The sequence below is a fragment of the Solea solea genome, chromosome 13, assembly GCF_958295425.1.
Source record: "Solea solea chromosome 13, fSolSol10.1, whole genome shotgun sequence".
Taxonomy (NCBI): Eukaryota; Metazoa; Chordata; class Actinopteri; order Pleuronectiformes; family Soleidae; genus Solea; species Solea solea.
In genome coordinates, this window is record NC_081146.1 from 27,535,167 (window position 1) to 27,548,395 (window position 13,229).

The following is a 13,229-nucleotide window of genomic DNA, read 5'->3' on the forward strand; positions in this document are numbered from 1 at the left end:
TTTATATGCACGTTCAAAAATGTTGGAAACGATTCATGGATTCATTTCTCAGTCCTGTAACAGGTGACAGAGTGACTCGGTCAGTGTTTGGTGTGACGGGAGATCAGTGGTTAGAGCAAGACGTTCACATTGATGGTTGTGGGCTCGATTCCCTGCTCTGCTGTCTATATGAACGTGTGAATAAGATAAGATTTATTTGTCCACAGTAAAGATAAAGATAATAAATATTAATATAATATAAGCATTAAAATAGTAGAATGTACAGAATGAGACAGAAGAATATTATATACAGTGTGGACTATAAACAAAGATAGAACCTGGGAAATGATGTCAGTGTATTGCATGTGGGAGCCTGGTCATGTGTGATGGTGGAGGAACCAGGAGGAACCACCAGTGCTGTGATGGTGTCCTGCAGGAGGTCAAGGGGACCCAGTGGAATACAGACCATTCATGTTCTAAAGCTGCTCCATCATTTTAAAACTATTACATCGTGAATATTGAACTGAACTTTCAAGCATTAAATCAGAAAAAGTGGAATAAGATATTTATCCAAGTCTTTCAGCCCAAAATTCAACAATGACAATGGAATACGAACACTGTGGTCCTACTATTGTTTACATATGACCATATATAACATATGTAGATTTATACTGAGTTTAAAGTTGAGTTAGTTTACATGTTAGTATCTTTATCTGAACTAACTGTAGGCAGTTGATTGTCATGAGGACAGACAGTATCTGTGTATCTCACGCCATCTACTGGTCATGAACAGAAAGGCAGGATTTGTCTTCAAACGGTTCATAGGCCTGGATGGATTACTATTACAATGTATTACCATTATTGCAGTGTTGAAATGCACTTATTGTAAGTCGCTTTGGATAATGGATAATGACATGTTATGTTATGTAATGTAATGTAATGTAATGTAATGTAATGTAATGTGATTACTCAGGTGGGCTCCCTGAAGCCCAAGCCTCCTCACTACTATGCTGATGTTTTTCACTGCCATGTTATTCATCATAATTTTAATAATAATAATAATAATAATAATAATAATAATAATAATATTATTATTATAATTGTTGTTGTTATTGTTATTATTATTGTTGTTATTATTGTTATCATTATCATTATTAGTAGTAGTACTAGTAGTAGTATAAGTGTTATTAGTATTATTCTTATTGTTATTATTTTATTATCATTATAATTAATATTATTAAATTTATTAAATAATATTAGGCTTAATTTCTCCTAGTTAAGCCTAACACCTTAACTAGGAGAACCTTTCCCCATCTGTGGCTCATAATCCATCTCCAGCTCCACAGATTACACCTCGGGCTGTGTCATTACATGAAGGAGCATTTTTCTAGACTCACTCCTCTTTGCTTCTCCTCCTCATTCCCAGTTGAACAGTAACTTTGCCGACGCCAAGAGGCAACTGCAGGATGAGATGCTGAGGAGAGTGGATGCAGAGAACCGCCTGCAAACCCTGAAGGAAGAGCTGGAGTTCCAGAAGAACATCTACAATGAGGTTCCTATACTCTTGACCTCTTACTTTTCATCCTCCGCAAGATATTGATTCACTTCCAGCCGAAGCTTTTTCCCTCTTCACATTTGTCTCACAGATTCATCCTCGCTTCTCAATTTTCCTGAATCTTTTTCATTTTCACATCAAAGATGATGAAACACAGTCCAGTTAGTAACATCACTGAGATTATTTTCATAATCAACTGACCTGTGAAATTGTTTTAATTGTTAAACAAAACGCACACAAATGAATGATCAATTATCAAAGAATTATTGCAGTACTGAAGTCATTTGTTGAAATCCTCATCAATAAATGATGAAGTTGTCTCTCAGGGGAAGAAAGAAAACAAACAGAAGCTCCCACACGTCACATGACTCTGACTATAATACTGTGCCGTGAGAAAAAGATCAAAATGATCATTGTTGTTTTTATTCCACTTTTTGTGGCTGTCAAGGACATTAACAACAGCAGTCAACAATAAGATGAACAGCTGTTATTTGAATCTTTGGAGGTGCAGAGTAAATGTGTTTGGAGAGGAACACGAGGTTTAAATCCACCGTCAGGTCCAAATCAATCCATTCATTTCTTTCTGCACATTCTCTTGGTGCTTGTTGCTCTTATGCACATAAGAATGTTTATGTCTAATGTCACATCTGAGCCGTCTGAGTGTCATCACGTGAGTTTGATTGGTCAGATGAATTGATTGATGGTTGCGGGGATGGACTCAGATATGTGGCAGTGTGACAGCGTTATATAGAAACCTGACGTTGTTCTAGTGAACAGTGAGAATGTTGTTATTCTGCTGTGTGTTCACATCAAAACAACGTGTAAAATCACTCTGTGAACGTGCAGCACACTGAACACTGCTGTCAATCTGACTCTGCACCTTCAAAAACCTGAACTATCCCTTTAAATGTGCTCAGGTCCACTCTGGACCAGGTTTTTAAGGTCATTAGATTTATCTGCTGTGCAGCTAATTACTGCACAGTGACTCACTAATCAATGCAATCAGGAGAACTGAGCAGCAGGGTTCTCCTGGTGGATTCTTTTAAACTCTACCCAAAAGAAAAAAAAAAGAAAGCCGAGTCAACATTTATTCAATGTTTGGAAAATAAAAGCATCAGCATCAGGTCCATCGTCTGTGTGTGTGTGTGCAGGAGTTACGTGAATCCAAACATCGCTTCGACTCTCGCGTGGTTGAGATGGACAGTGGACGGCAGCAGGACTTTGAGAGTAAACTGGCCGAGGCCCTCATGGAGCTGCGAGCCCAGCACGAGGACCAGGTTCGCCTCTACAAGCAGGAACTGGAGAAGACCTATGAGTCCAAGGTAAATGTGAATGCACCTCTGCTGCCACCTGGTGTCTGAGTCCAGGTTTTTCACTCTGACACTCTTCATCCTTTTGTGTGGTTGTTGATTTGAATTTAACAGTTCACAGTTCAGATGATGCGCTGCATTGATTTGCACCCTTGTTTACACAATCAGTGTCATCAGTGTCATCAGTGCCATCAGTGTGTGGATTTCATCTCAATACAGGAGGGAAGTGATTGTAGATGATTCACTGAATTTAATGATAAACTGTAGTTTTTGTGACGGGGGTTTGAAATAAAACCAAAGCTACATCAGTTTTCTTAAACTATTGTATTTTTACTGAATCATTTTTGATTTATTTCCCCAAACAAAGCAAATAATAAAATAATTAATAAATAATAAAAACCCCAGAACATGAATGAAAAGGAAGAATAATCTTATATAATTAGCACCTATTACACAAAACATCCAACTGTTTCATAATGATTGACCTGTTTTAACACATGTCATGTTTGTGACACAGTTAAGTTAATGTGAAGGAAGTTCTCTCACAGCTGTGTGTGGCATCTGTGTGTCTGTCAGCTGGAGAACGCCCGTCTGTCAGCTGACAGGAACAGTCACCTGGTGGGCGCCGCCCACGAGGAGCTGCAGCAGAGCCGCGTTCGGATCGAGGGCATGTCCGCTCAGTTCAGCCAGCTCCAGAAACAGGTACGCGGACGCGTGACTCACCCGGCACTCGTCTGCTCCTCCACCATCAACCTGGGATTGTGCTGCAAACGCCACTTCTAATCAACCTGTGTGTGTTCCTGTGTGTGTCTGTGTCTGTGTGTGTGTGTGTGCATGCGTGTGCGTGCGTGTGTGCGTGTGCGTGTCTGTGCGTGTGCGTGAGCGCAGTTATCAGCGAGCGAAGCCAAAGTGCGTAACCTGGAAGAGTCTCTGTCACGGGAGCGTGATCTGATGAGGCGTCGGCTGGAGGAAAAAGAGCGTGAGATGGCTGAGGTGCGAGCCCGGATGCAGCAGCAGCTGGACGATTACCAGGAGCTGCTCGACATCAAACTAGCGCTGGACATGGAGATCAGCGCTTACAGGAAGCTGCTGGAGGGAGAGGAGGAGAGGTGAGCTTGTTGTGAAGTTAGACTTTAATCCATTTAGATTAAAGTTTAGTTTAGTTGCAGCTGTGTGACACACAGTCATCACTCACAAAGACGCGAAGTGTGTTTGTCACTTCATTTCACTGTTAGACAGAAACTGAAGTTCAAATGTGTGTTTTTTTTGGTGAGGTCACAGGGTCACGCTGGTCTACTGCTGCCTTTATGTCACTCTGCTAAATCTCAACATTTTCCCAAAGAAGTGAGTGAGTGAGTGAGTGATGGAGGCAGCAGTGGACCAACGACTCCTGTGTGCTGTGATGTCAAATCACTTTGGTGCATGGAGTGAGCAGTTTACAAAGCAACACAACCTTCAGTTTCCAGGGATGAAAGGTTGTCTAATGCAGTGCTTCCCAACCTTTTTTCCTTGAAGCCCCCGTTGCTTGTGTCCAGGACAAACCAGGCCCCCCCGACCCCAACCCTTGTCCAGGGCACGCACACAAAAAAGAATAAAGTAAAAAGTTCATATGCAAAAACAAACAGCAGTTGTAGGTTTTCCTATTCTCACAGTGTGTACAGATAAAAACTGTCCTGTGCTGCCGTTCAATCAAAACCAAGGTGTTGCCTTGGTGTCATTTTTTTTTGATCTTGAAGATGAAGCAGCAGGCATAGATGTTATTGCCATGATTTAAGGTGTCTCCCTTCACCTGGAGCGAGCACAGTGTTGTGTTGCTCTGTGTCGACCACACTCACAAAACAGCAGCGAGGATGTCTGTGATATTGATTTCCTTTGTCTGCGTCTGGGATCTGAACCTCTTCCTCCATCCGTTCTCAGGCTGCGTCTGTCACCCAGCCCTCCGCCCACCAAGGTCACAGTCACACGGACATCTGGCTCAGGCCACGCCCACGTCCACGCCAGCCGCCTGCTCCTCTCCTCAACCGCCGCCGCCGCCACCGCTGCTTCGAGCAGCCGCAACTCCTCCGGCACGGCGACCAAGAAGCGTCGCCTCAACGACAATGACAGTGAGACCTCCAGTGTGGCGGGCGGCACCGTGACTAAGACTCGCATCAGTCAGCACGCCTCAGCCAGCGGCCGCATCACCGTGGAGGAGGTCGACCTGGAGGGCAAATACATCCGTCTCAGCAACAAGGCAGACGAGGTAACGCCTTGTTTTAGTGACGCTAAACACAGACACAACATTACTGTTACATCATTATTTCATTTATCATTTATGGCAAATGTTTGATCTGATAGTATTGTGACATTGGTGTAGTAATGATAATAAATCAAGTCAAACTTTTATTTACATTAAAGCAAATGAAGATATTGATATTTTGGGCATTTTTGCCTTTAAATATTTAGTTTGTAACACGGGGGGCGGGGTTTATCAAGAGATACTGAATATATTACCCAGAAGTGTATTTGTAGAAGGGCAGCCCATGGTCAAGGGAACTGGTCTTGTTGCTGGCCAAGGTCTAGGCCCAGGTCTAGGGCACGTGTACCTCTGAGCAAGTTACCCAGTCCCCATTACTCTTTGTTAATTGGACTCTGAATTGACCCCAGGGTCATATCCAGTGTCCTCGCTCGTCGTGCTGCGAGGACAACTGGTCTAAAAGACTCAAATCAAACATGTGGATCATCTACTGTTGTGACCCCTGAGAACAGGAGACGCTGAAAACCCCGTTTGTATTGGTGTATAATGGCTTGTTTTTTTTGTAGCCTTGTAGATTAAGTCTTCTCTATGTTCTTACACGGCCGTGTTTCTTGTTTTAAAAATGATGCAAAGATGAACGGCGTCTCTTCTGGTACGTACGTGAAGGTCGTTTCTGAGACATGTCCTCGATTTATGCTGTAAAAGTTCATTGTGTTCATTATTTTTACTGATCTGCAGTCTCACCGTTCTGCTCTCAAAGGCATCGACACAGAAACGGGATTTGAACCCACATGCATTTGTATAAATTTGCATTTCTCTTGTTTCATCAAACATTTGAATAATAATTTGAATTCTCTGTTCTTTTGTGTCTGATGTAGGATCAACCACTGGGCCACTGGCAGGTGAAGAGACAGGTCGAGAGCTCCACCCCCATCGTCTACAAGTTCCCCCCGAAGTTCACACTGAAGGCTGGAGGAGCAGTAACTGTACGTTTCTCTCAAAGTGTATTTAAAGGGTTAATTAAAGGGTTATAGTTTAGGTCTTAAAGTGTTCCCTGTGTGTATTTAAAGGGTTATAGTTTAGGTCTTAAAGTGTTCCCTGTGTGTATTTAAAGGGTTATTTAAAGGGTTATAGTTTAGGTCTTAAAGTGTTCCCTGTGTGTATGTAAAGGGTTATAGTTTAGGTCTTGTGTGCACACAGCACTGACCGTTTAGAACCATTAACACCTAATAAAAGTCAGACATATTACCGACAGTGTCTTAAGAATAGGATTACTACTCTATCTTCCCATTAGACAGTGTTTTCTGACTGGAAATGTTGTGATACACACTTTTACCACACGGGGCAGCAGTGGACCAGCATCTCACTCTGTGTCCCTGTGAGTTTAAATGCTGATTTTCTTCATGGACTTTGGTGCAAGAGAGTGAGTGCTTTACTGATTGATGTTCCCAGTCAGAAACTGCAGTGTAATAGAGAGATAGAGTTTTTTATGAGGTCATGTCATGTTATATACATGACATGCACTTTACAGAGGCAGGTGATTATTAGGTGATTTTTATCTTTTTCAAAGATTTAACAATTACCAGTCAAGTAGAAAAACTCATGCAAGTTCTTTGACCTCTGACCTTTTCAGATCTGGGCAGCAACTAGTGGTGGAAGCCACAACCCTCCCACTGACCTGCTGTGGAAGACCCAGAACTCCTGGGGCACCGGCGACCTGCTGCAGACTTCCCTGATCAATGCCAACGGAGAGGTTTGGATTTCACTCTGACTTCCTGACACATTTGTGTTCCTTTAGTGCAGAAACTTAACATGTTGTCATGTGATGTCATTCCACCAGGAAATGGCCATGAGGAAAGTCACACGCACTCTGTTCCAAGATGACGAAGACGATGACATGGTAAATTCCCTCTTCTGCCTCCTCTCTCCTCCAGCTGATGTGACAAACTGTGTGACATGAACACTGATGTGTTTGCCCTGCAGGGAGCTCACAGCACCAGCGGGGCAGAGAACGAGTACAACCTGCGCAGCCGCACGGTGATCTGCGGCTCCTGCGGGCAACCGTCGGACCGCGGCTCAGGTGTGTGCAGCAGCAGCAGCAGCGGGGGTTTACCTGAAGGCCTCGTGGGACATTCCTTCTTCATGGGTACCAATGAGCCCAGACAGGTACTGTACACTTACACTGTGATTTCATATCTTATTACAGACTCAAGGAAACCCCAAAACACACTGGTTGTGGAACGGTTGCGTTGTGTCTCTGATATGAATCCATTCTAGTCAATGTGTCATAAATGTGTCATAAATGTGTTATAAATGTGTCATAACACACTGGTTATGGAACATCTGTGTGTGTGTGTGTGTGTGTGTGTGTGTGTGTGCGTGTGTGCGTGTGTGTGCGTGTGTGTGTGTATCTCTGTACATGTAACGCTGACCTCTGTCCTCCTCGTCTTCTTCAGGGTCGTAATAAACGAGAAAGCTGCTCCGTCATGTAAAAACCAAGCATCACCTGAACCCCGCCCCTCCTGTAGCCGACACAGGAGACTCATTTTCTACCATGGGATGTTTGTCCTTGTTTTTTTTATTATTATTATGATCTTGTCTTATTTTGTATTCAGATTAATCTGCAGCTTAGATTTGCGTTGGGCTTTAAGGCAAATGGCAGAGGATTTTCAGAACGTTGGTATATTCATACGACATTAGTGCATGTGATGCTTGTGCTGTGTTGTGCTTTTCTTTTACGCACACAGCTCTCATCGACCAGTGGTTGTGCTTTCACACTGAATGACACTGAGCGACCGTGCTGTCAACAGTCAACACGCACAGCTAGTGAAGCCCGTCAGGACCAAGTCTCAGTAACCACACACACACACACACACACACACACACACACACACACACACACACACACACACACACACACACACACACACACACACACCAGGAAGAAGAGTCCTGTGCTAAACGTGACACTCTCCAGTTAAAGATGCTGCGTATGTTTACAGTTGAAAAGTATTAAAAACACAAACTCGCTCAGGTTATTTTCTTCAATTGTCCAAAGAAAACCAAAGTGCTGTGAGGTTGAACAGCAGATTCTTTATTTTTCACCTGAAACCTTAAACACACATGTTTCATGTAGAGTGAAAACATCATGTGTTTGAGGCAGCGTTGCTTCAGAAGAACAAAATCAATATATCTGTATATTTTTCTGGAGATGATTCCGTTAAACGTCGTCGCTTATCCCCAAAGAAAAGTTGTAGTTTTGTAAAAGAATGATCGTTACTCAGACGTTGAATGTTCACGATGTCATGAGAAAATCTTGACCGTGTTGCCTTATTAATATTCTTATTATTCTTATTATCCAGGTAGAGTATCTCCTGATGATAGAGCATAGATGTTGCCTCTGCTGTTTGTAGCAGGAGTTGGTGCTACACGTATGCTGCCATATATACAGGATGTGTTTATACTGTTACTCTGTGCAGCAGTAATATTTGTCCATCAGGAAACAAACAGCACTCAGTCGTTACTTTGGTTAGTGTGGCTCTTAAAAACTGGTCTTTTCTCCTAAACTCAAATCTGCAGGGATGTTGAGAGGTTTGTGTTCTTTCTTTCTCTGGCTTTTTTGTTCCGGGGTGTCAAACTCATTTTTGTTCAGGGGCCACATACAGCACAATCTGATCTACCAGTAAAAATAGTCTGGCGGGCGGGTTCTGGCCCCCGGACCGTATGTTTGACACCCCTGGCTTAATGAACTGCTTTTGTCAATTATGCACAGCCTTTAGATTTATACTAGTCTGCCAGCTTAAGTCATTTGTACTCCAGAAAAAAAGGCATATTGAAGCATTTATGGAAAATAATTGATGGCTGTTTTTGATTTCTTTGTACGAGATGGATTTTCTTGCATAGATAGATTTTTTTACTTTGACACAGACGACACAGGTTCATGTACATGTGAGACCTGACTCACTGTAGCACTGTGTGTGTTTCAGGGGTTTTCAGAAGCCATTAAAAAAACACTTTTGTATGCCATGTTATTTAGAATGAATGAGAGAGAGAATCCTCTTTGACTGCGATGGTTACAAGTAGCTTCAATTAGTGTCACATCCATCAGAATGATTCTATTAATGTTTTGGAAAAAGCCATAAATTCAGTCAATGTAATGAATGTCTTTTGTTTTCTAAAATTGGAGTAAAATGTGTTTTTTTGTTGATTTGTATTTTGTGATTATTTTTTTGTACACAACCACTGATGAAAGGTGCAGACATTTTTATTTACATTATATACACACACACACACACACACACACGTGTTCTCATGGTTACATTCAAATAGAAATGCTTACGTTTAAAAAAACCCTAACAAAAGCTGAAGCTCTTCTGAAAACGAAAGTGTTTGAAGAACGACGTACACATTCTCTCTGTTCTTTAAATGGATAATGAACGGAAAACAAACTCACTGTATAATCATGAAAGGATGATTATTGACAGCCGACTTCCTCATGTCTTCACCAGCCAATTCAATTGAATGTGTTCATTTCAGATAGTTTTGTTTGTCGGTTTTCAGTTTTGTTAACTGTGGAAATCGACTGTATTAACATTCATAAGAAGACTTTAATTTTTCACTACACAAACAGTGTTTCCTGCACCGAGGGATGCACAATATTATTGCTATTGTCTTATATTGGCTTTCAAATGTATTATGAGATATCGGCAAATGCACTAAGATCCTCTGATCTGACTAATGACAGAGCTTCTACATCCTCTAACTACTACTTTTTTAAGTTTATTTGTTTTGCACAATGAAGACAATTTATTTATGAGAAAAGTTGATTTCACTACAGAGCATGAGTCTACATGAGTCCAGTATCATGCATCCCTAAGCAGATGTTTATGAGATACTGAACTAAAGAAGTGAAGAATCCTCCTGGACGAGAGGTGAAACTTGACTGAGAGCCTTCACTGACATGAAGTGTTGGCCCCTCAGCTCACACCCTGCACCAGGCAGAGCTGTCTACCTCTGGGGCCCCTGTTGACCAGGAACCAGCATGAGACTCACTCTCAGTCCTCAGCAAGGACACAAGGGAAAAACTGATTTTAGCCACTTAACAAAAGGCTCGCCTCATAAAATATAGACCTTTAGGATGTGAGATTATCTTAAGAATACGTTTGCTGCTTTATCTTACGGCGTATTTCCACCGGCTCTACTCGCCTCGCCTCGCCACGGCACGGTTTAAGTAACGTTTCCACTCCCAAAAGAGTGCCGAGTAGGTAACTGTGTGATGACTGGTCACAAAGAGCGACGTCCCACACAGAAATCAAGCCGAACTGTGGATCAGTTAAAACTACTTACACCATGACTGTTACATCACCTTTAATGGTTGGAAACAGCAGTGAGAAAATCAGCATTTTTAGTGTTTAATCCACTGCTGACTTGTTTGGTGTTAGATCTCAACAAGAACTTCAATCACCTAAATGTCAGAAGTTACTGATGGAGGCAGCAGTGGACACACAACTCTTTTGTGCTGTGATTTAAAATCTGATGTCTACAAGTGAGACGAAGTGGAAAACAATATTCTTAAGTTCACACTTAAACAGGCACAGATGGAATTAGATGAGCCTCCTCCTGTTTTCCTCGTGTTTCCACTGACATACCTCATACAACCACACTTCAAAAAACCTGAACTATCACTTTAACACAATCTTAAACGACATTTATATCTATATTTACAACTTTTCCATCCAACAGCAGCAGCAGCAGCAGGAAGGCGCACATGTATAGAAAATGCCACTTTTGTAAATGAAGAACAAACATATATATGGATAAATGTACAACGCTGCTTCAATCATCTGATGATTCTGACTATCAACCTTTAAGAGACAATATTCTCTCATTAGTTTCAAACACTGGCAGTTTTTTAACATTCATTTTGCTGTAAAAGGCATAAAAGTACAAAGCATTAGACGACGTCTATTAAAGTTCCCATGACTTTTTCTTTTTTTCAGGGTTTTTACAAGGAGCACAGCTGCCAGCTGGGTAAATTAAACTTCTTCTTATTGAGCAGGGAAACCAATAAAATATAGAAAACAATGACAACATACGTCATTTTTGTAACGATAATAAAAGGTGAATTTTGTTTTATAAAATGTACAACAGCTGGAGAAGCAACTAACAAAAGAGGGAAAACGTTTGTATGACTTTAGCCTGCTGCTGGCTCCCCTGTCTGGATGACAGGTGTGTCATGGTGAATCCACTACCACCTCAGTCCACACAGGGGCAGTGTTGAGTTGTAAAAAAATGGAATCCTCCTCAGTAACAGCGGAAGGTCAGCGGCCTCCTGCTTGCTGAGTTACGCTTCACGTTTACTCTTTGTTTGCGAGCACAGGCCAGAAATCATCATCATCATCATCATCTCCAAAGTGAGGAAGAGGTGGAGGAGGGAACGATGGGGAGAGTCACTGGGGGGTTCTCCTGGGGGAGGAGGAAGGGGAGGGCGGGCGGCGGACTGGTGGCAGGTCATAGTGTCCTGGTATGTGGCTGTTCACAGGGAGGTCGTAGTGGCTCTGTGGGTCATCGTGAGGAGCCTGACCGAGGGAGTTATGACGCTCTGTGGGGAGAAGACACACATTTAGATTATAATGTCAATTATTGTCCTCCATAATTGTAAAGTGGGTCATGTATCACTTAACAAAGACATAAGCATGTTCAATAAGCCTTACATGAGCACAGTTTACCATGTAATAACCACTGTTAATCAGCCACACAGATACTAAACACATGTGGAACATGTTTCCCACTTTAAAGGAACATTATTAACAGGTAATACCGCTTATTCTGTACATTTATCAAGTCATAGTTAAGAGATGCATGTTTTACACAGGGTCACAAGGAACATTAAGAAATGTAAAGTATGCTTAAGTAATGCTTAACAGAGTTATGTAAAGATTATTTAGTGATATTATACATAAATGAAGTGTCACTTATGGGAAACACATGGATTCGTCGCATGGCGTACGAGATAGGGGACGGCAAAGTCGGCGAAAATTCTAAATTTTTCGCAACACACAACAAAACTCTTAGAACTTTGCGAAGGAAGGTTTGATCTGAACCAAAGTTGAAATGATCGATGATGGGACCTTGCTGAAGATGTCTATGCAAAACCCGTCATGTTTGAAAACATCGCCTCCTGGTGGTGGCAGAAGATACACACAAAAAAAGTTTCTTTATGATTTTGGGAATAACTTTTACAGAGATTATCGTATCAAACCCAAAATTGGTAAAAACACTCAAAACACATGGTAGATGATGCATGCTGAACATGATGGTGTATCGTTACATGATGTTATGGCAACGATACAAAGTCGGATTTCTGCAACAAAAAAAACAACAACTTTGCAACTCCTGGTCCCATCTGAACTAAACTTGCTAGGATTGATGATAGTCTGGCCCTGAAGACGTCTATATGAAAATATTCAATTTCAAAAACAACGCCCCCTTGTGATGGCAGATTCAATTACATTTACAGTTTTTAATGCTGCTCGAACAGGGATTGTTGTATCCAACTAAACCTTGGTATGTGGGACCTCAGTGAACGAACGAGAGTGTCTCGTGTGTTACACACACACGAGACACTCACGAGAGATGAGCTAGAGGCGCACGTGTCGATGTGGGCACATAGAGTCATACTTTAGTATGTCGTCCAAAATGTGACAAAAAACACATAGTATAGCATGTCGTCCAAAATGTGACGAAAAAGTCATACTTTAGTATGTCGTCTAAAATGTGACAAAAAACACATAGTATAGCATGTCGTCCAAAATGTGACGAAAAAGTCATACTTTAGTATGTCGTCTAAAATGTGACAAAAATGTCATACTTTAGTATGTCGTCCGAAATGTGACAAAAATGGCATAGTTTAGTATGTCATGGAAAATGTGACAAAAATGTCATAGTTTAGTATGTCGTCCAAAATGTGACAAAAAGAACATAGTTTAGAATGTTGTACAAAATGTGACAAAAAAGTCATAGTATAGTATGTCGTCCAAAATTTGATAAAAAAGTCATGGGTTAGTATGTCATCCAAAATTTGATAAAGATGTCATAGTTTAGTATGTTTTCCAAAATGTGAGAAAAAAAGTTTAGTATGTCGTCCAAA

At 41.5% G+C, this 13,229-nt stretch overlaps 2 protein-coding genes across 2 annotated transcripts in view; one reads left to right on the top strand and one right to left on the bottom strand.

Annotated features, from left to right (window-relative positions):
- Positions 1-9,287, top strand: part of LOC131471151 (lamin-A-like) — a 23,973-nt gene extending 14,686 nt beyond the window's left edge. The window contains exons 3-12 of the mRNA XM_058647513.1: positions 1,406-1,531; positions 2,686-2,856; positions 3,421-3,546; positions 3,733-3,953; positions 4,762-5,086; positions 5,959-6,066; positions 6,714-6,833; positions 6,921-6,980; positions 7,064-7,246; positions 7,537-9,287. Coding sequence (XP_058503496.1) covers positions 1,406-1,531; positions 2,686-2,856; positions 3,421-3,546; positions 3,733-3,953; positions 4,762-5,086; positions 5,959-6,066; positions 6,714-6,833; positions 6,921-6,980; positions 7,064-7,246; positions 7,537-7,572 — 1,476 coding nt within the window. The 3' untranslated portion in view covers positions 7,573-9,287. The remainder of the gene's footprint in view (positions 1-1,405; positions 1,532-2,685; positions 2,857-3,420; positions 3,547-3,732; positions 3,954-4,761; positions 5,087-5,958; positions 6,067-6,713; positions 6,834-6,920; positions 6,981-7,063; positions 7,247-7,536) is intronic.
- A 39-nt stretch (positions 9,288-9,326) lies between these two features.
- pear1 (platelet endothelial aggregation receptor 1) overlaps positions 9,327-13,229 on the bottom strand; it is an 80,739-nt gene continuing 76,836 nt past the window's right edge. The window contains exon 23 of the mRNA XM_058647512.1: positions 9,327-11,681. Coding sequence (XP_058503495.1) covers positions 11,530-11,681 — 152 coding nt within the window. The 3' untranslated portion in view covers positions 9,327-11,529. The remainder of the gene's footprint in view (positions 11,682-13,229) is intronic.